This window comes from Pan paniscus, chromosome 1 (assembly GCF_029289425.2).
Source record: "Pan paniscus chromosome 1, NHGRI_mPanPan1-v2.0_pri, whole genome shotgun sequence".
Lineage (NCBI taxonomy): Eukaryota > Metazoa > Chordata > Mammalia > Primates > Hominidae > Pan > Pan paniscus.
Window position 1 is genome coordinate 84,053,634 of NC_073249.2, and position 20,283 is coordinate 84,073,916.

A 20,283-nucleotide genomic window follows, 5' to 3' on the forward strand; every position below is an offset into this window, starting at 1 on the left:
CCTGTTGTCCAAAGTTTATAAATCATTGTTTCCTATATTTTGTCCAGTTTTCTAGTTGTTTAAGGCAGGAAGGAAAGTCTGGTTCCAGTTATTTCATCATGGTTGGAAGCAGAAGTTTCAATACCCACTTAAGATGAGCATATGGAGGACAGAGGAGAAGAGAATACCTCCCAGAAGGCACTGCCAGGGACTTAACATCATCTGGGTTTTCTCAAATCTCGATACTCTCCTTTAGCAACTTACAAGTCACACCCTCAGATTTGTTGAGGACTTAAACACACAGCTTAATCTTTTCCTTTATATTCTTTTTTCTTTTAAAAAAATTATTTATTTTTTTTTGAGACAGGGCCTCACTATGTTGCCAAGGCTGGCATCAAACTCCTGGGCTCTGGTGATCCTCCTGCCTTAGCCCCCTGAGCAGCTGGGATTACTGGTGCATGTAACCATGCCCAGCTCCTTTCTATTCTCTTTTCTGCCATAATTCCAGGTGTCTATGACATCCTTATAGTCGACCAATCCAGTAGTAGCAGCTTCTACTTATTGAGCCCACTGTGGCAGATATTTTACGTATGTTGTCTTTTTTTTTTTTTTTTTTTTGAGATGGAGTCTTGCTCTGTCACCTGGGCTGGAGTACAGTGAGGCAATCTTGGCTCACTGCAACCACCGCCTTCCAGGTTCAATCAATTCTCCTGCCTCAGCCTCTGGGGTAGCTGGGATTACAGGCACCTGCCACCACCCCCAGCTAATTTTTGTATTTTTAGTAGAGCCAGGGTTTCACCATGTTGGCCAGGCTGGTCTCGAACTCCTGACCTCAAGTGATCCATCTGCCTCAGCCTCCCAAAGTGCTTGGATAACAAGCATGAGCCACCATGCCCGGCCTACATATGTTGTCTTCTTACATTGCTCCTACCGTTAGTTATAATTTTCTCCTTTAAAAAACAAAAAATAAGAAAACAGACACTGAGAAGGTTAAGCAACTTGTTCAAATTCATTTGTTGTTAAGGGACAGAGCCAAGATTTAAAAGTAGCCATTGCTCATCATATACCTTGTTAACTAGCTTTGCAATTCCTAGACATCCTTTACTGCAGCAGACTTCCCCTCCACTTCACTCCAACAATTCATTCCCATGAATTAATGTAATCACCACCTAAAGCTCTGAAATACTGAACAGAGAAATCTCTTTGAACACACATATCTTAGATGCTTCCACAACCTTAACTTTTCCCCATTCTTCTCTTTTTCTTTCTTTTTGAGATGGAGTTTCGCTCTTGTTGCCCAGGCTGGCGTGCAGTGGCACAATCTCGGCTCACTGCAACCTCCACCTCCCGGGTTCAAGTGATTCTCCTGCCTCAGCCTCCCAAGTAGCTGGGATTACAGGCATGTGCCACCACATCTGGCTAATTTTTTGTATTTAGTAGAGACAGGATTTCACCACGTTGGTCACACTGGTCTCGAACTCCTGACCTCGGGTGATCCACCCACCTGGGCCTCCCAAAGTGCTGGGATTACATGTGTGAGGCACCGCCCCTGGCCTTTTTTTCTTTTATTGAAAAAGAAGTTATCATTCATTGTCACAAGGGCCTTCAGGTCCTTTGTTCCTCTTTTTTCTGCCCCATTACCCCATTAATCCTCAACCCTAGATGAATCCGAGCACCTGCTTGTTCTCCTGGACCACTGAGTGAGGATGGAAAAAAAATCTATTCAATATTCAACTCAGCACTGAGTACTGCTCAACAACCTTTTTACTAATTCTTAGTTAGCGAAGTTTGTTATCTCCCAGAAGTGCTGTTCCAAAACTTTATCTTCCTTTTTCTTTTCTCCTTATTTTCAGCAGGTGATTTTTCTTCCTACTTCACAGAGAAAACCAGCTCTCTTCCAGCCATGCTCCTTCACTTCCAAACATATATCTGTACTCATCTTTTCACCTTTTCTCTTTTTTGAGGAAAGAAAAACAGTATTTCTTCTCTTTACATTTTTACTTGTCCTCTTGGCTCCACTCTTTCTTGCTGCCTTTGGGACTTTGCATAAATTATTTCTTATTTCCTTTTGTTTCCTCCAGAAACTTTAGTTTCCAAATATGTTGAGCAAAAATATATAACCCCCAACAGCAACTCTTTCTCCTAAGGGGAGATCCTGCAATGTATCTAGGGAAAGGGACATAAAGGTGAGATGGTGGAGGACTTTGGGGTACATCCCAAACTTCCCCTAAAACTAAACACAGTTTGTCCTCTGCACTAACAACACAGGGATCCCCTGATCTCCTCCTACATGTTTTGAGGGGCTGAAGGCTCTGCTGTTCTTCCTTGAATGAGAGCCTGGGTCCATACCTCTCTGCAGGGGATGTCCAGAGGAAGAAGCGCCTACTACTCCTACAGTAATTCTGGCCAGTCCCTGCACCCCATTTTAGAGGTTCCCTGAGGGGTGGTGAGACATGAGGGGAAAGCACCTCTGGAGGCACGAGGGGAAGGCATCCATATCCAAGGTATCTAAGAGGGAGTTTATGCCTCAGTGGTGGCTCATGCTGAGGTGATGACCAGGCTCTTCTGATTTTCCAGCCTCTTCTTCTGAAGCCTTCTAGCCATGAAGCAAATGGCCAGCAGAAGTCAGAGAGAGCCAACCAAGATTCCTACACCAAGGCTCAGCATTTCACCTGTAGGATACAAGGATCCCATCTGGATGAAAAAAGCAAAGGTCATTGCTGGTTGAGAGGCTGAGGAGATCAGTAGTTCTGTATCAGGACTTGGAGGGCCCCTCTTCTGTGGAGAACAATGTCTCCTGAAGCTTTTCCAGCCGTTCCATTGAAATCTGGGCCCTTGGACTGAAAACTGTCCAGGGCACCCTCTACTAACAAGGGGAAGTTGTGAGCGAGCTATTGTAAAGGAAGAACTGCCCTAGCTGTCGGGGGAGCAGCTCTCTCACTGAGGTCTTCTGATCTTTATGCTTGATTTCATGCAAGTGACCCAGAATGTGTTCATAAGCTACATTCTTTTTTTTTTTTTTTTTTTTAAGTCTCGCTCTGTTGCCCAGGCTGGAGTACAGTGGTGCAATCTCAGCTCACTGCAACCTTCACCTCCCAGGTTCAAGTGATTCTTCTCCTACCTCAGCCTCCCGGGTAAGCTGGGATTACAGGTGCCCACTACCACACCCGGCTAATTTTTGTATTTTTAATAGAGACGGGGTTTCACCATGTTGGCCAGGCTGGCATAAGCTATATTCTTAGTCTCACTCACCTCAATTAGGATGCCCAGGACAGTCAGGCTCTGAGGCCTCTGAGCGGCCTCACTCAAGCTATCACAGGAATCACAGTCATAACGTACGATGTGGAGCTCGGCAACTGTGGCTTCACTGTTGATCTGGTGTTCTGAGCCCCCTGGGGATCATCCTGACCCCAGTGCAGGTGTAGCTGGGTAGCTACATATTTTCTGGAAAGTCCACCTAGATACAGGGTAGAGGGCAGAGACAGTTGCACTGTGTAGCTATTCTTGTGCAGGTCTAAAGGCTCAGTGCCAGGCCGGTCATATCCATGGGGCTGTAGAGCAGTCATCTAAGGGTCAGTTGTCACACTGTCTGTCCGGATATCGAAGGGGGACTGTGTATTGTTTCCACACTCAGGGTAAAAGGCTGGCCACAGTGGTCCTGACTATGTGGGCACTCATATGTCCAGTGTTGACCCTCGTCTGCAGCCAGGATCCAAATCACCTCTAGCAGGAGGATGAAGAACAACATGGTATCCCAGGAAGGGGCACAGGGGACTGGGAGTTTGGAGACTAGATGACTAGGGCAGGCAGAGAGAGAGAGACGGGGAGAGAGGCAGAGAGAGAGGTGAGTTCCTGGTGTTGAGTGTCTTTATCCCTTTTTTTGCTGCTGTCTCTGTGGGTTTCCAAGGGATTTGATTTTCAGTAGGGTACCGTGGGTTTCTGGGTCCCCAGAACAAATCTCTTGCTGCTTCTCTCAGCCCTCTCTCTTCACCTCCTCGGCAGTCTCCATTCCACTTGATGACCCAGTTATTTCTTATTCCTCTTGGATTTGCAAGTTCTCCCTCTTCCTGACTCCTTTTTTCTTCCTGAAACTGTATTGCACCTTTCTTTCTTTCACTATCCTTTTGGAAAATATAGTTGTATGTTCAATGTACACATTGCACCTCTGGTTCATTCCATAACTTATTATAGCCTGGCTTCTTCTCACCCTTCAACTGAAATTGCTCTATTTAAAGATACTAAAGATCCCTTACTTGCTAACTTTAATGATCTCTTCCCCATTTTACCCAATCTGATTCTTAAACAGCATTTCCTACAGAGTTTAGTAAGTCACCTGAAAAAACAATGCTGAGCTCAAATAAGATTGAGAAACATCAGATTGTATAACATTGAGCACATTTCTTTACTGCAGCACTTATTTAAGTTCAAAATATGCTAATAATCATTGTGATTTCCAAAATGGGAATGTGTTAAGTACAGTTTTCCAAACTTATTTATCAACAGAATCCTTTTTATATGGAGCATCTTGCAAAATTAGTGTTCTGAGAGTCATAACATGGGAAACAATGCTTAATTGTTTTGAATGTGGTCCAAGGACGCTTGCATCAGAATCACTGTGGATGCTGATTATTGATACAAAAAATCATCACCACGTCTTGTTATGTCAGAAGCTCTTCTACCAGAAGCTGAAAGAGAATAGCCTTTCAAGGAACATGGAGAAGTTAACGTGAGGATGTCAGAACAAGAACACAGAGGGTCCTTTGGTCCCTAATACTGTGGGGGCCACCATATTATCCCTGGACTGCTTAGCATGGACTGTTATATAATAGAGAAATAAATTTATTTCCTGTATTTGCCATTGCTATTTTTGCCTTCGATAATGCAGTTGATCTGAAAACTAATTAATTCAGAGATAAAAAGAGAACGTACGTTCTGACTAATCATGGTGAATAGTCTCTGTTCTGTTCTTTATTATAAAGCATGGATTTCTCTGTTGTGATGTCTTCCTATTTAAGGTAAAAAGATAAGGTCTTTCTTCTTTTTTTCTCTTTTTAAATTTCAATATCTTTTGAGGTACAAGTGGTTTTTGGTTACATGGATGAGGTCTGTAGCAGTGAATTCTGAGATTTTAGTGTACCCATTACCCAAGCAGTGTACACTGTACCCAATATGTAGTCTTTTATCCCTCATCCCTCTCCCAACCTTCCCTCTGGGTCCTCAAGGTCCATTATATCGCTCTGTATGTCTTTGCATCCTCATGGCTTAGCTGAATCAAGATATATTTTAAAGGCAAAAATGTTAACACTTGATAATGGATTGGATATGTGGCATTTAGAGATTGGATAGGTTGGGATTTTTTAAACGTTCTGAATTGTAATTTATGTTAGAAATTGTCCAAAGCACTTTCATTAAACTTCTGATTTCTCTATTGTGTTTTTCTATGACTCAAGGTAAAGAAAAAATAAGGAAACTAAGGAAACTGGCTACATAATACAACAGCTACTTATTAAGTTCTTACCATGTGCCTGTGTATTCAGGTTTGTATACTCCTAACATCTAATTCAGTGCCTGGTGCAGAATGGGTTCTCAAAAAACATTGGAAAGGCAGATGAAAAACTGCCTACAAATTAGATTTCTCAATAGCAATTCTAAACTAGAAGATAATGGAATTTACATTTAAAATTCTAAAAGAATGTTGTTTTCAACTTGAATACTATACTTATCTATGCACACCTAGATCATCAATCATATGTGAGAGAATGAATATTTTTCATTTGGGCAGTCTCAAATGATTTACCTTCCTTGTGCCCTTTCTCAGGAAGCTACTACTAGAAGATGTCTCTGTTAAAATAAGGGAGTATACGAAGAAAGAGGAAGACATGGAAACAGAGGATATTTGCAGGGCAGAGGCAAAGGGAATGCTTGGGATGACAGCAAAGACAAGTCCCAGGGCAAGAGTGGGGGAGCAGGTGGAGAGAACAAGCAATCCAGAGTAGATGAGGAGGTTGGAAAACTCCCGTACAGGTATCTCCAAGGAAAACAAAACAAAAAGCCACACAAATTATCTCATAGGTTTGACCATATAGAAATTATATATTGACTTTGTTTTACAGAGCTGTCAGAGGGTGTGGAAAGACTTAGTTAAGTATTCATAAGAAAATTAGAAGCAATTGTGAACTGGAAAAATAAAAAATTGTGCAAAACAGAAAATATAATTAAAATAGACTACTTGGCTTAATGGTGATTAATATTTACAGTCATATAATAAAAAAACTCCCTGCATATCATGAATGAAGTAATTACATACCTCTGTCAAAATTTATTGTACTGTCCCCTTGATATGAGTGCATTTTATTAATTGTAAACTATACCTCAAGACCTCTAGCCAAAAAAAGGCTGCCTGCTCTGTTGGACAAGACTTTTTTTTTTTTTTTTTTTAGAGATAGAGTCTCTCACTCTGTCGTGCCCAGGCTGGAATGCAGTGGCGCGACTTCAGCTCACTGCAAACTCCACCTCCCAGGTTCAAGCGATTCTCCTGCCTCAGCCTCCCAAGTAGCTGGGATTACAGGCGCCCACCACCACGCTCGGCTAATTTATTGTATTTTTAGTAGAGATGGGGTTTTACCATATTGGCCAGGCTTGTCTCCAACTCCCAACCTCAGGTGATCCACCCGCTTCGGCTTCCCAGTGTGCTGGGATTACAGGCATGAGCCACCACACCTGGCCTTTTTTTTTTTTTTAAGGCTACTTGCAAATTGGTATCAAAAAGCTTAAAAACAATTATATCTTTAGACCTAGCAATTCCACTTCTAGGATTCTGTCCTAAGAAAACAAGCCATATGGGCAAATGCAGCTTGTAGGGGCGGCAAAACTCCACCTCTGTTCTCTTAGACTCCTGATTGAGCTGGAGAATTAAAATGACATAAAACAGATTAACAGGAGAAAGCATCCGAATTTTGTGTGTGTGTGTGTGTGTGTGTGTGTGTGTGTGTGTGTGTGTGTGTGTGCTGTTTCTTTTCTTTTCTCTCTTTTTTTTTTTTGGTACAGAGTCTTACCTCTGTCACCCAGGCTGGAGTGCAGTGGCTCAATCTCAGCTCACTGCAACCTCTGCCTCCTGGGTTCAAGCGATTCTCCTGCCTCAGCCTCCCAAGTAGCTGCAATTACAGGTGCACACCACCACGCCTGGCTAATTTTTGTATTTTTAGTAGAGACGGGATTTCACCATGTTGACCAGGCTGGTCTTGAACACCTGACCTCAGGTGATCCACCAGCCTGGGCCTCCCAAAGTGCTGGGATTACAGGCATGAGCCACCGCGCCCAGCACGAATATATTTAATGCAGGTTTTAGGTGGCACACAAGAAAAGAAGCAGTTTGAGTCAGTTCCTTATATACTGAATTGGACAAAGAGTGGTAAGTTATGATGAAGCAACTAAATTATGTGGAAGGACTTAAAAGGAAAGAGTTATTTTAACAAGGTCTGTACAGAATTCTCTTGGTCTTGATTTCTTGTCCTTAAAGATAAGGATGTTGCTTCTTTCACATGGGAATTTCATCTTTAGCTTTAAAGGAACAGCACAAGGCCGGGCACAGTGGCTCATGCCTGTAATCCCAGCACTTTGGGAGGCCGATGTGGGCAGATGATTTGAGCCCAGGTGTTCAAGACCAGCCTAGGCAACATGGCAAGATCCTGTCTCTACAAAAAATACAAAAATCAGCTGGGTGTGATGGCACATGCCTGTAGTCCCAGCTACTTGGGAGGCTGAGGTGGGAGGATCGCTTGAGTTCAGAAGGTTGAGGCTGCAGTGAGCCATGACAGTGCCACTGCACTCCAGCCTGGGCAAAAGAGTAAGATCCTGTCTCAAAAGAAGAAGAAAGAAAGAAGAAGAAGAAGAAGAAGAAGAAGGAGAAGGAGAAGGAGAAGGAGAAGGAGAAGGAGAAGGAGAAGGAGAAGGAGAAGGAGAAGAAGAAGAAGGAGGAAGAGGAAGAGGAAGAGGAAGAAGAAGAAACAGCACAAAGGTTACAGTGATGTTTTTGCACCTGCTGTTTTTCTTTTTTTCTTTTTTTTTTTGAGTCAGGGCCTCACTCTATTGCTCAGGCTGGAGTGCAGTGGCACGATCATGGCTCACTGTAGCCTCAGCATCCCTGCTATTTTTCAAATGCCTTTAACTTAAATGATATGCCAGAATGGCTTGGTTTTTTGTTTGTTTGTTTTTGAGCCAGTGTCTTGCTCTGTCATCCAAGCTGGAGTACAGTGGTATGATCATGACTCACTGCAGCCTCGACCTCCCAGGCTCAAACCATCCTTCCATCTCAGCCTCCTGAGTAGCTGGGACCCCAGTTATGCACCACCACACCTGGGTAATTTTTTATTGTTTACTTTGTGTAGAGACAGGGTTTTGTTATTTTGCCCAGGCTGGTTTCAAACTCCTGGCCTCAAGTGATCCTCCCGCCTTGGCCTCCCAAAGTGCTGGGATTACGGGTGTAAGCCACTGCACCTGGCCTCTTTGTTTGAGTTTTTAAAGTTTTGGGTTTTTTTTAGAATTGGGGTCTCATTGTGTTGCCCAGGCTGGTCTCAAATTCCTAGGCTCAAGCGATCCTTCCCCCTCAGATCCTCTCACCTCAGCCTCCTGAGTAGCTGGGACTACAGGTGTGTGCCCAGAAAAAACACTGACAGGTGTGTGCCCAGAAAAAACCACTGATATACATATCAGTATATACAGGTGATGGCTCACACCTGTAATCTCAACACTTTGGGAGGCTGAAGCAGGAGGATTGCTTAAGCTCAGAAGTTCGAGACCAACCTGGGCAAGATGGTGAGACCCTGTCTCTAAAAAAAAATAAAATAAAAATAAGAAAAATTAGGCAATCCTGGTACATACCTGTCTTCCCAGGTACTCAGGAGGCTGAAGCGGGAGGATTGATTGATCCCAGGAGCTTGAGGGTGCAGTGAGCAGTGATCACACCACTGCACTCCAGCCAGGATGACAGAGTGAGATCCTTTCCCAGAAAACAAAAACCATATCCTTTTTTAAAAAAAACCTTCTGAATCTCTCATTTTTATATCTTATACATTTGGAAGAGTTGGAATAATTTCTATATAATGCTACTGTCTTAGATAACAGACAGATTCTAAATTTTTCTGTAAGGTCAGTAGCCTTTAGCCTCTAGCTGATTATCAACTCCAAGAACAAATTCCAAAGTCAATGACCCTGAATTTCATTTGAGAAAAACACGAAGGCACTGCAAACTATGAACATTGTTATTATAACAGCAATTGTATAGTACTTTCTAATTTTTAGACCACTTTCACATACTGTTTCATATTACCTCAGGTTTATAAATTAAACCTATTTTTGAAAATATGAGTATTATAGCCTAAAAAGCAGTTAAAAATGAAAAAGACTAGATTATCCAAGCAGAGATGCCTAAGTAGCATTAGGGGACATCCTCATCAGCGCAGTGATTTCAAAGTCCTGGTTTGTAACACCTGACTGATGTGTTCATTCAACAAATATTCATTAAGGACCTAATCCTAGTGTCAGGCTGCCTAGATTAGGAAACCTGTTAGGTCTTCAGTGAGAAAATTACATTCTGTATATGAAGAATGTGAGGACACTCAGACTTAAAATAAAATTCAATCTGTAAATTATTGTTAAGTGAAAGGCCCTGTTAAAATGGGCAGGAACAGGATTCTGAGTAATTTTTTCCTTTCTTTTTGTGTGGATGGTTTTCTGGCTCCCCACTGAAGGAGTTATAAGAGTAGTAAACATACTATTATTCAGGAAATAAAAATAAATGTGGTGTGTGTGTGTTTGATGTATTAATAGTTCTAGAGGACAGACTAAGAGCTAGTACTCCCTAAAGATCTTTTCTTTCTTTTCTTTCTTTCTTTTTTTTTTTTTTTTGTTTTGTTTTTGGAGACAGAGTCTTGCTCTGTCGCCCAGGCTGGAGTGCAATGTTGCAATCTTGGCTCATTGCAGCCTCTGCCTCCAGGTTCAAGCGATCCTCGCGCTTCAACCCCCCAGCAGCTGGGACTAGAGGTGTGCGCCACCACACTTGCACACTTGGCTTTTTTTTTTTTTTTTTTTGTATTTTTAGTAGAGACAGGGGTCTCACCATGTTGTCCAGGCTGGTCTGGAACTCCTGAGCTCAGGCAATCCACCCACCTCCGCCTCCCAAAGTGCTGGGATTACAGGTGTGAGCCACCGCATCCGGCATTTGCTTTTACTCTGGAGGTTGTGTCCAAGAAGAGTACTGCTAATGGTGAAACTAAGCCAAAGCAACAAATTGACAACTGGATGACCTGAGGGAGAGGCCAGTGAAGGACCCTGGATCACACAGTATGGGTTCCCAAGGACTTCTTCCTTTAGGAGACCTGGAGGTGGCGGAAGGGGATCCAGTTGCTTTTCTTTTCCTCCTCTGGTTGTCTGGGGAAGGAAATGTGGAAAAGGAGGGGGCTTTAGTGGCACCCAAGTTTGGCTTTAAGCAAGTTGTGAGGCAGGCAGTTTCTCCTTGGATCTTCTACCCCTTTAGCAATGATTCCACTCCTTTTCTATCTCTTTTTACCCCCAAATCTGCCCTCCAACACACACCCATCTAAGAGGTGTTTCTCTTTTGGCATTCCTTCTGCTCCTTGTGGCATCTTTGTCCCTTTGAATTTCACCCTGAACTTGTAAACTGGCCAGCATCCTCTGTGGCTTCTGGGCTGCTTACTGGGTAGTGCTGACAAACATCCTAAGAAGTTTACATGTCCTTTAAATCTCCCTAGAACCAGATTTCTGGGTTTCTGATAAATATCCACCAACATAAGAGTGAATTTTGATAGCAACCTTCATGGGGTCAACATCTCGACCTGGTGTAGTAAGAAGAAATTTACTTTGGACTTGCACAGAGCTGGACTCCAGCCTTAGCTCGTCTATGGGGAAGCTCTACGACCTTTCTATTAGTTTCCTCATCTGTACAATGGGGATGATAAAACCTATCTTGCATGATTGTCACTGAGATATTTGACAAAGTGTCACATACTACCTCCTAGCTCAATCTCTGTTAGTTTCCTTTTCTTTTGTAGGGTTATTATGAGCTTCATGTGAGAAATTAAATGTGAAAGGGCTCTGTAACCTATAAAGCTCTTTCTACATGTTGGATTTTGCTAATGAAAAATAATACATTAATAATCTAATAATAAGGGTGGAAGGAGGGAGAGGATCAGGAAAAATAACTCATGAGTACTAGGCTTAATACCTGGGTAATGAAATAATCTATACAACACACCCCCATGACACAAGTTTACCTATGTAACAAATCTTTACATGTACCCCTGAACCTAAAAGTTAAAAATAATAATTTAATAATAAAAGCACAGATAGGTAAGAGGAACAGCTAGATATTTAAAAGCTAGATATTTTGGAGGAGATCTGTTTTCCTTGGGGAAGGGTCTTACTCTGTTGCCCAGGCTGGAGCAGTGGTGCCATGATCGCTCACTCCAGTCTTGAACTCCTGGCCTCAAGCAATCCTCCACCTCAGTCTCTTGAGTAGTCAGGACTACACGCTTGTGCCACCATGCTCGGCTAATTTTTAAAATATTTTGTAGAGACAGAGTCTCACTATGTTGCCCAGGCTGGTCTTGAACTCCTGGCCTCAAGTGATCCTCCTGCCACGGTCTCCCAAAGTGTTGAGATTACAGGTATGAGTCCTGTGCCTGGCCAGAGGTTTGTCAGTCTTATCATCTATGAATTAATTCAATAGACATCACAACCACATTTCCAAAACAAACATCAGGAATTATGATGTGACAAGTCAAAATGCATTGGTTGGGGACAGAATCTTTTAAATAGAAATTGTCCCATAAAATTTGAGACGTATAGTTTCTGTACCTAAATGACCATTCAGTGATCTTGGAAATCTATAGTGCTGCTCGTCACCAACTCCTGTTATGTTTCAATTCTGTTTGCAATGGACAATAATAAAATAATATGTGAGTGTGGCCTCAGGTATTCTGAGTTTGGGCACTGCTGTTTCCATCTGAGGACCAAGACCTACACATCTCAGTAGCACTGAAAAAGTGAACAAACTGGTATAGAGTGCCAGAAAACTTGATCAGAATACATTATATATACTCTAAACCTGAAAACCACACTTCCTAATATTGTGCTGGTGAGCTGGCAGGTAAAGGAAAAAACATTGAGAAAGACAGCAGCCCCCAGAAGAGAAACAATCCTAAAAGAAATGTCCAAATTGCCAATTACTTTCTGTTTGTCAAAGTCTCTACTGGAGGTGCATGGAAGTTTGGTGAGAAGAATGAACCTTTGTGCAAGATCCCTCAGCTGACAGACCTGTGAGTGCCTCTGGGTGGCTGCTTTGTCTTACAGAAGGCATTTTGTTTCCTGACACTTTTTCCTGTGGCCTTTGCTCTTCGTATTCTGTATGTTAGGCTTCTGTTTCTATCAATATTTGTCATTAATAGCATTTACATTGCTCCTTCAGAATTTATTTATTTTGAGACAGGGTCTCGCTCTGTTGCCCAGGCCTGAGTGCAGTGGCACGATTATAGCTCACTGCAAGCTTGGACCCCCGGGGCTCAGGGGATCCTCCCACCTTAGCCGCCCAAGTACCTGGGGCCACAGGCGTGTGCCACCACACCTGGATAATTTTTTTTTTTTTTCTGAGTTTCACTCTTGTCACCCAGACTGGAGTGCAATGGCATAGTCTCGGCTCACTGCAACCCGTCTCCCCGGTTCAAGCGATTTTCCCACCTCAGCCTCCCAAGTAGCTGGGATTACAGGCGCCCGCCACCACACCCAGCTAATTTTTGTATTTTTAGTAGAGACGGGGTTTTACCATTTTGGTCAGGCTGGTCTCGAACTCCTGACCTCAGGTGATCTGCCCGCCTTGGCCTCCCAAAGTGCTAGGATTACAGGCGTGAGCCACCGCGCCCGGCCCAATTTTTATTATTTTTATTTTTTTTTTTTATAGACACGGGATCTCTCTCTGTTGCCCGCAAACTCCTGGGCTCAAGCGATCCTCCAGCCTTGGTGAGAGCCACAGCGCCCAGTCTCTCTTTAAGAATTTAAAAAGCAGTTTCAGATCACAATATCATCTATCTCGTTCACAGTCCCCTTGCTTTTTACTGTCATCCTTTAAAAAGCATTACACAGTTACAGAAACGGTGGTTTAGCAGTGAAGTAACCACCAAAGACTCTTGGCACTCCAATCCTCTGCCTTCTTCAGGCGATAGGATTAAGAATGGGATCCTAGGATGCTTACATGCAATGATGAACCCGAAAACGCTTGCAAAGTGCTACGCAAATATTGATCACGAAGAAGGAAGTCCTCTTCCCGCCTGGAGACTGTGTGGGGTATGGCGGGGTGGTGGGGAGAATGTGGTGTCTTGCTCCACCCTCCTGGCGAGGGGAGGGCCTGACCTGGACCGCAGAGGAATCGAGTGACTGCCCCTAAAATCTCCTAGAACCGATTCCCGCGGCCCCGCCCCTCCCGCGGCCCCGCCCCTCCCGCGGCCCCGCCCCTCCCGCGGCCCGTCAGCCTCTGCCGCGGAGCTGCGTCCGCCACTCATGTTTCTCCGAGCAGGCCTGGCCGCGCTCTCCCCGCTTCTTCGCAGTCTTCGGCCCTCTCCTGTCGCCGCCATGAGCACTGGCAACTTCGTCGTGTCGCAGCCGCTCAATTACCGCGGCGGGGCCCGCGTGGAGCCGGCGGACGCCTCCGGCACCGAGAAAGCTTTCGAGCCAGCAACCGGTAACTGCAACAAGCCAGCCGGGGAGGCTGGGGCGCCCTGGGGCCGGATGCGCGGATTTCCCGGCCAGCCCCCGTTTCCTGTGTTCTGCAGCGTTGACTTGAGCACAGACAGTGACAGTGGAGAGTCTAAGGTTGTGTGTGTAGGCAGCTAGCGATTCTGGGGCAACGCGAGTGCCTCTGGGCAGGGATGGGTAGGGAGGAAAAGAAAAGCTGATGAGTTGCGTGGTAGGATCGTGAGTTGTTTTACCCGGGCCAGAACAGAGTTCGCAAAGTACTGGTGGGGGAAGTCGTGCCTCTGTTAACTTCCTTTTTTGTTTGTTTTGAGACAGGGTCTCACTCTGTCGCCCAGGCTGGAGTGCAGGGGCACCATCTCAGAGCTCACTGCGCTCTCTACCTTACGGGCTCAAGTGCTTCTCCCGCCTCAGCCTCCCTGGTAGCTGGGATTACAGGCTCCCACCACCACGTCCGGCTAATTTTTGTATTTTTAGTAGAGACGGGTTTTCAGCATGTTACTCAGGCTGGTCTCGAACTCCTGAGCTTAGGTGATCCTCCCGCCTCAGCCTCCCAAAGTGCTGGGATTACAGCCGTGAGCCACCAAGCCCAGCCAACTGTTCCCCCTTTTAAAACCAGGACTGATGTATTATTGTCTTCAAATGTGTGCACAGGAGAGGTATTCTAAAAGAACGGGGCGGGGTTGTGGGGAAGATAATGATTTGTGCTGGGAATGAAGGAGCGCTCACAGATGGTTTCTAATGACTACGAATGAGGACTTTGCCTCCACATTCTAATATTAAAATATTTCTGCACATTAATCAGAATTGGGAAAGGAAAAAACCCCACCTTTATTCAGTACTTTCTTCCCCAGCTTTATTGAAGTATAATTAACAAATAAAAATTGTATATACTTAAGGTGTAAAACGTGTTGTAATGTATGTATACCTTGCAAAATGATTACCACGGTCAATCTAATTATCCATTGCTTCTGCATAGTTAATGGCTTTTTTTGGATAGTGAAATATTTCAGATCTATTCTTTTAGCAAATTTCAAGTATATGATGCAGTATTGGTAACCATAGTCACCATGGTCTACATGAGCTCTCCACAACTTATTCATCTTGCTGAAATAAAACTTTTTAATCCAATGCTTAATGTGTGCTAAGCACTGTGCTAGGCACTGGATTTACTCTGGGAACTCTGAAGGTCACAGAGATAAGGAAGAAGGGGCTTTTTGTTTTGGTTTTGTGTTGTGTTTATTTTGCTGGGTTTTATGGAATATATGTGGGGAGAAAAATGTAAATATTTTGTGTAAAATGTAGCCAGAGCAATAAAACTGATTTGCAGGGGACTGGAGAATTTAGTATTTGACCATCCACACTAAACCACAGAGCAGTGACTTGGCAGAGCCAGAAGGCATTATCACATCTCTTCTTTATATAGGAGGAAACAGCTTCTCTACCCCGACCTAATCCTGATACAAAAGAAAGAAAAATTGCTCTTTGCTTTAATTGCCTACAGTGCGTGTGATCCTCAGCCACCGCCTTTACCAGCTGGCTATTCAAGTTTGTAACAGAAATTGCAGATTTGTGAAATCTCCCTGGAAAGAGTCCCAGGAGTTCTTGTGAAGAGGATATGCTGAGTTGGCAAACTTAAAGAATTCTTGTTGGTAGAGGCAGTACAGTCCTTGGGCTATGGGCCTAGAAAAACTGATTGTTTCATAATTTGCACCAGAATAGGGAGAGGGAATAAAGGTGGAATAAGAAAAGGAAATCTTGGAATTTTTGAGAAAAAAAAATGTTCCTTTAGGGTTGCCTTATCCTGATATTACTGCTTATTAACTATATTTATCAAGTATCAAGTAGTATGATATAACCTACATAGAATATAGACAAGGGATTTACAGTCAGAGTTTATAACCCAGTAGACTGATTACTTTTGACTTTCATTTTACAAGACCCCTGAGATTCTGAGATAATGTTTAGGATTGTTGCAAAACTTAATCAGAAGTTAATGTTAGTAAACTCAACTGTAAAATAGTAGAGGGCAGGGGTTCTTAACCCTAAATCCTTGATGAGTTTAGGGCAGGGGACATGACATTCCTGTAATTCTGTTATATGTTTAAGTACATTTTTCTGCAGAGAGGTCTGCAACTTTTATCAGACTCCTAATGTCAATGACCGCAAAATACAGTTAAGAACTGCTAGGCCGGGTGTGGTGGCTCGTGGCTGTAATCCCAGCACTTGGGGAGGCAGAGGTTGGTGAATCACGTGAGGTCAGGAATGTAAGACCAGCCTGGCCAACATGATGAAATCCCGTCTCTACTAAAAATACAAAAATTAGCTGTGTGTGGTGGCAGGCGCCTGTAATCCCAGCTACTCGGGAGGCTGAGGCAGGAGAATTGCTGGAACCCAGGAGGCGAAAGTTGCAGTGAGCCAAGATCGTGCCATTGCACTCCAGCCTGAGCAACAAGAGCGAGACTCCGTCTTAAAAAACAAAAAAAAAAAACAAAAAAACCTGCTAGTATAGAGATGGTCACTAAATCAAACCATACTTAAAAACAAGAAGTTACGGTAGCTCACGCCTGTAATTCCGGCACTTCGGGAGGCTGAGGCGGGCGGGTCACAAGGTCAGGAGATCAAGACCATCCTGGTCAACATGGTGAAACCCGGTCTCTACTAAAAAATACAAAAAATTAGCTGGGCGTAGTGGCGTGCACTGGTAGTCCCAGCTACTCAGGAGGCTGAGGCAGGGGAATCGCTTGAACTCAGGAGGCAGAGGTTGCAGTGAGCCGAGATCGCGCCACTGCACTCCAGCCTGGGTGACAGAGCAAGACTCCATCTCAAAAAAAAAAAAAAAAAAAAAAGGGAATACTACTAAAAGAATATTGATAGATAATATTTTATTTAAATATGTGGCAACAATTTGAGTTAAAACTGATGTTTCCGCTCTTTATAGGCCGAGTGATAGCTACTTTCACATGTTCAGGAGAAAAGGAAGTAAATTTGGCTGTTCAAAATGCAAAGGCTGCTTTTAAAATATGGAGTCAAAAATCTGGCATGGAGCGTTGCCGAATCCTTTTGGAGGCTGCCAGGATAATAAGGGTATGTTCCAATTTATTCCCTTCCAGAAAACTCAGACATTGCTCTGAGGGTTCTTTGTGATGTTTGCAGTTCGACTTTGATGCAGCATTAGGCCATAACGTTTTTATAAAATGGAAAAACATTTCCACATGCTTACCTTAGTATATAAAACAAGTTTTTGTTCAATACTTCCCATCTGGATGTTGGCTCTTGGACATCTCCTTTGGCAGGTTTTCATGTTTGTAAAGCTTTGTTTTGAATTATGATGCACTCTTTATAGCTCATCGTCCTTTTTTTATTATTTATTTTTATTTTTTGAGACGGAATCTTGCTCTGTCGCCCAGGCTGGAGTGCAGTGGAGTGATCTCGGCTCACTGCAACCTTCGCCTCCCAGGCTCAAGCAATTCTCCTGCCTCAGCTTCCCAAGTAGCTGGGACTACAGGTGTGTGCCACCGTGCCTGGCTAATTTTTGTATTTTTCGTAGAGATGGATTTCACCATGTTGGCCAGGCTGGTCTTGAACTCCTGACCTCAAGTGATCCACCCACATCGGCCTCACAAAATGCTGGGATTACAGGCGTGAGCCACTGTGCCCAGCCTTCCTTTCTTTTTAAACCATGTTGTTTACTTGTTTCCTTTTTATTCTTTATTTTGATGATTCTCAAGTCTACCTTTCTTTTTCCGATTTGTTTTCAGATAGGGTTTTAAGTATCTTTACTTTAATTGGGAAGATTTCATAGATTTGTAGATGTTCCCTTTAAAAAAAAGAGAGTTAAACTTTTTTTTTTACATCATAAATATATACAATTTTTATTTGTCAATTAAAAAAATTGTAAAAACAAGTATTTAATACTCATCGCAAAACATAAAAAGCCTGCAATGCAAAGGGTTTCTGTGGTGTAGTAGTTACCACGCTGGCCTAACACACGGAAGGTCCTCTGTTTGAAACTTGACGGAAACAAAAGGTTTCTTTTGTGTCCCAGAATCTGACCAGGCTGCCTCTTCCTGGGAGTCCAGAGCTGCAAGGAACAAGTGATAATCCTGCCTCTTTTTTTTTTGTTTGTTTTGTTTTTATACTTAAGTTCTAGGGTACATGTACACAATGTGCAGGTTTGATACATAGGTATACAAGTGCTATGTTGGTTTGCTGCACCCATCAACTCACCATTTACATTAGGTATTTCTCCTAATGCTATCCCTCCCCCAGCCCCCCACCCCCTACGGCCCTGGTGTGTGATGTTCCCCACCCTGTGTCCAAGTGATCTCATTGTTCAATTCCCACCTATGAATGAGAACATGCAGCGTTTGGTTTTCTGTCCTTGTGATAGTTTGCTCAGAATGATGGTTCATCTGAGTTCTGTCCCTGCAAAGGACATGAACTCATCCTTTTTAATGGCTGCATAGTATTCCATGGTATATATGTGCCACATTTTCTTAATCCAGTCTATCATTGATGGGCATTTGGGTTGGTTCCAAGTCTTTACTATTGTGAATAGTGCTGCAATAAACATACGTGTGCATGTGTCTTTATAGTAGCATGATTTATAATCCTTTGAGTATATACCCAGTAATGGGATGGCTGGGTCAAATGGTATTTCTAGTTCTAGATATTTGAGGAATCACACACTGTCTTCCACAATGGTTGAACTAGTTTACAGTCCCACCAACAGTGTAAAAGTGTTCCTGTTTCTCCACATCATCTCCAGCACCTGTTGTTTCCTGACTTTTTAATGATCGCCATTCTAACTGGTGTGAGATGGTATCTCATTGTGGGTTTGATTTGCATTTCTCTGATGGCCAGTGATGATGAGCATTTTTTCATGTGTCTTTTGGCTGCATAAATGTCTTCTTTTGAGAAGTGTCTGTTCATATCTTTTGCCCACTTGTTGATGGGGTTGTTTGTTTTTTCTTGTAAATTTGTTTAAGTTCATTGTAGATTCTGGATATTAACCCTCTGTCAGATGGGTAGATTACAAAAATTTTCTCCCATTCTGTAGGTTGCCTATTCACTCTGACGGTAGTTTCTTTTGCTGTGCAGAAGCTCTTTAGTTTACTTAGATCCCATTTGTCTATTTTGGCTTTTGTTGCCATTGCTTTTGGTGTTTTAGTCATGAAGTCCTTGCCCATGCCTGTGTCCTGAATGGTATTGCCTAGGTTTTCTTCTAGGGTTTTTATGGTTTTAGGTCTAACATTTAAGTCTTTAATCCATCTTGAATTAATTTTTGTATAAGGTGTAAGGAAGGGATCCAGTTTCAGCTTTCTACATATGGCTAGCCAGTTTTCCCAGCACCATTTATTAAATAGGGAATCCTTTCCTCATTTCTTGTTTTTGTCAGGTTTGTCAAAGATCAGATGGTTGTAGATGTGTGGTATTATTTCTGAGGGCTCCATTCTGTTCCATTGTTCTATATCTCTGTTTTGGTACCAGTACCATGCTGTTTTGGTTACTGTAGCCTTGTAGTATAGTTTGAAGTCAGGTAGCATGATGCCTCCAGCTGTGTTCTTTTGGCTTAGGATTGTCTTGGCAATGCGGGCTCTTTTTTGGTTGCATATGAACTTTAAAGTAGTTTTTTCCAATTCTGTGAAGAAAGTCATTGGTAGCTTGATGGGGATGGCATTAAATCTATAAATTACCTTGGGCAGTATGGCCATTTTTGCGATATTGATTATTCCTATCCATGAGCATGGAATGTTCTTTCATTTGTTTGTGTCCTCTTTTATTTTGTTGAGCAGTGGTTTGTAGTTCTCCTTAAAGAGGTCCTTCACATCCCTTGTAAGTTGGATTCCTGGGTATTTTATTCTCTTTGAAGCAATTGTGAATGGGAGTTCACTCATGATTTGGCTCTGTGTTTGTCTGTTATTGGTGTATAGGAATGCTTGTGATTTTTGCACATTGATTTTGTATCTTGAGACTTTGCTGAAGTTGCTTATCAGCTTAAGGAGATTTTGGGCTGAGACAATGGGGTTTTCTAAATATACAATCATGTCATCTGCAAACAGGGACAATTTGACTTCCTCCTAATTGAATACCCTTTATTTCTTTCTCCTGCCTGATTGCCTTGGCCAGAACTTCCAACACTATGTTGAATAGGAGTGGTGAGAGAGGGCATTCATGTCTTGTGCCAGTTTTCAAAGGGAATGCTTCCAGTTTTTGCCCATTCAGTATGATATTGGCTGTGGGTTTGTCATAAATAGCTCTTATTATTTTGAGATACGTCCCATCAATACCTAGTGTATTGAGAGTTTTTAGCATGAAGGACTGTTGAAATTTGTCGAAGGGCTTTTCTGCATCTGTTGAGATAGTCGTGGTTTTTGTCTTTGGTTCTGTTTATATGATGGATTACGTTTATTGATTTGTGTATGTTGAACCAGCCTTGCATCCCAGGGATGAAGCCAACTTGATCATGGTGGATAAGCTTTTTGATGTGCTACTGGATTCTGTTTGCCAGTATTTTATTGAGGATTTTTGCATCGATGT

At 42.9% G+C, this 20,283-nt stretch overlaps 1 protein-coding gene and 1 pseudogene across 2 annotated transcripts in view; one reads left to right on the plus strand and one right to left on the minus strand.

Moving 5' to 3' along the window:
* Positions 1 to 601: 601 nt before the first annotated feature.
* On the minus strand, positions 602 to 13,383 carry LOC129397709 (carbonic anhydrase 14-like; annotated as a pseudogene). Its single transcript, XR_010110541.1, has 2 exons — positions 13,244 to 13,383; positions 602 to 10,407 (listed from the first exon to the last, which is right to left on the minus strand). The product of XR_010110541.1 is annotated as a carbonic anhydrase 14-like (transcript).
* ALDH9A1 (aldehyde dehydrogenase 9 family member A1) overlaps positions 13,258 to 20,283 on the plus strand; it is a 36,541-nt gene continuing 29,515 nt past the window's right edge. Inside the window, exons 1-2 of the mRNA XM_055112152.2 lie at positions 13,258 to 13,729; positions 16,682 to 16,827. Coding sequence (XP_054968127.2) covers positions 13,549 to 13,729; positions 16,682 to 16,827 — 327 coding nt within the window. The 5' untranslated portion in view covers positions 13,258 to 13,548. The remainder of the gene's footprint in view (positions 13,730 to 16,681; positions 16,828 to 20,283) is intronic.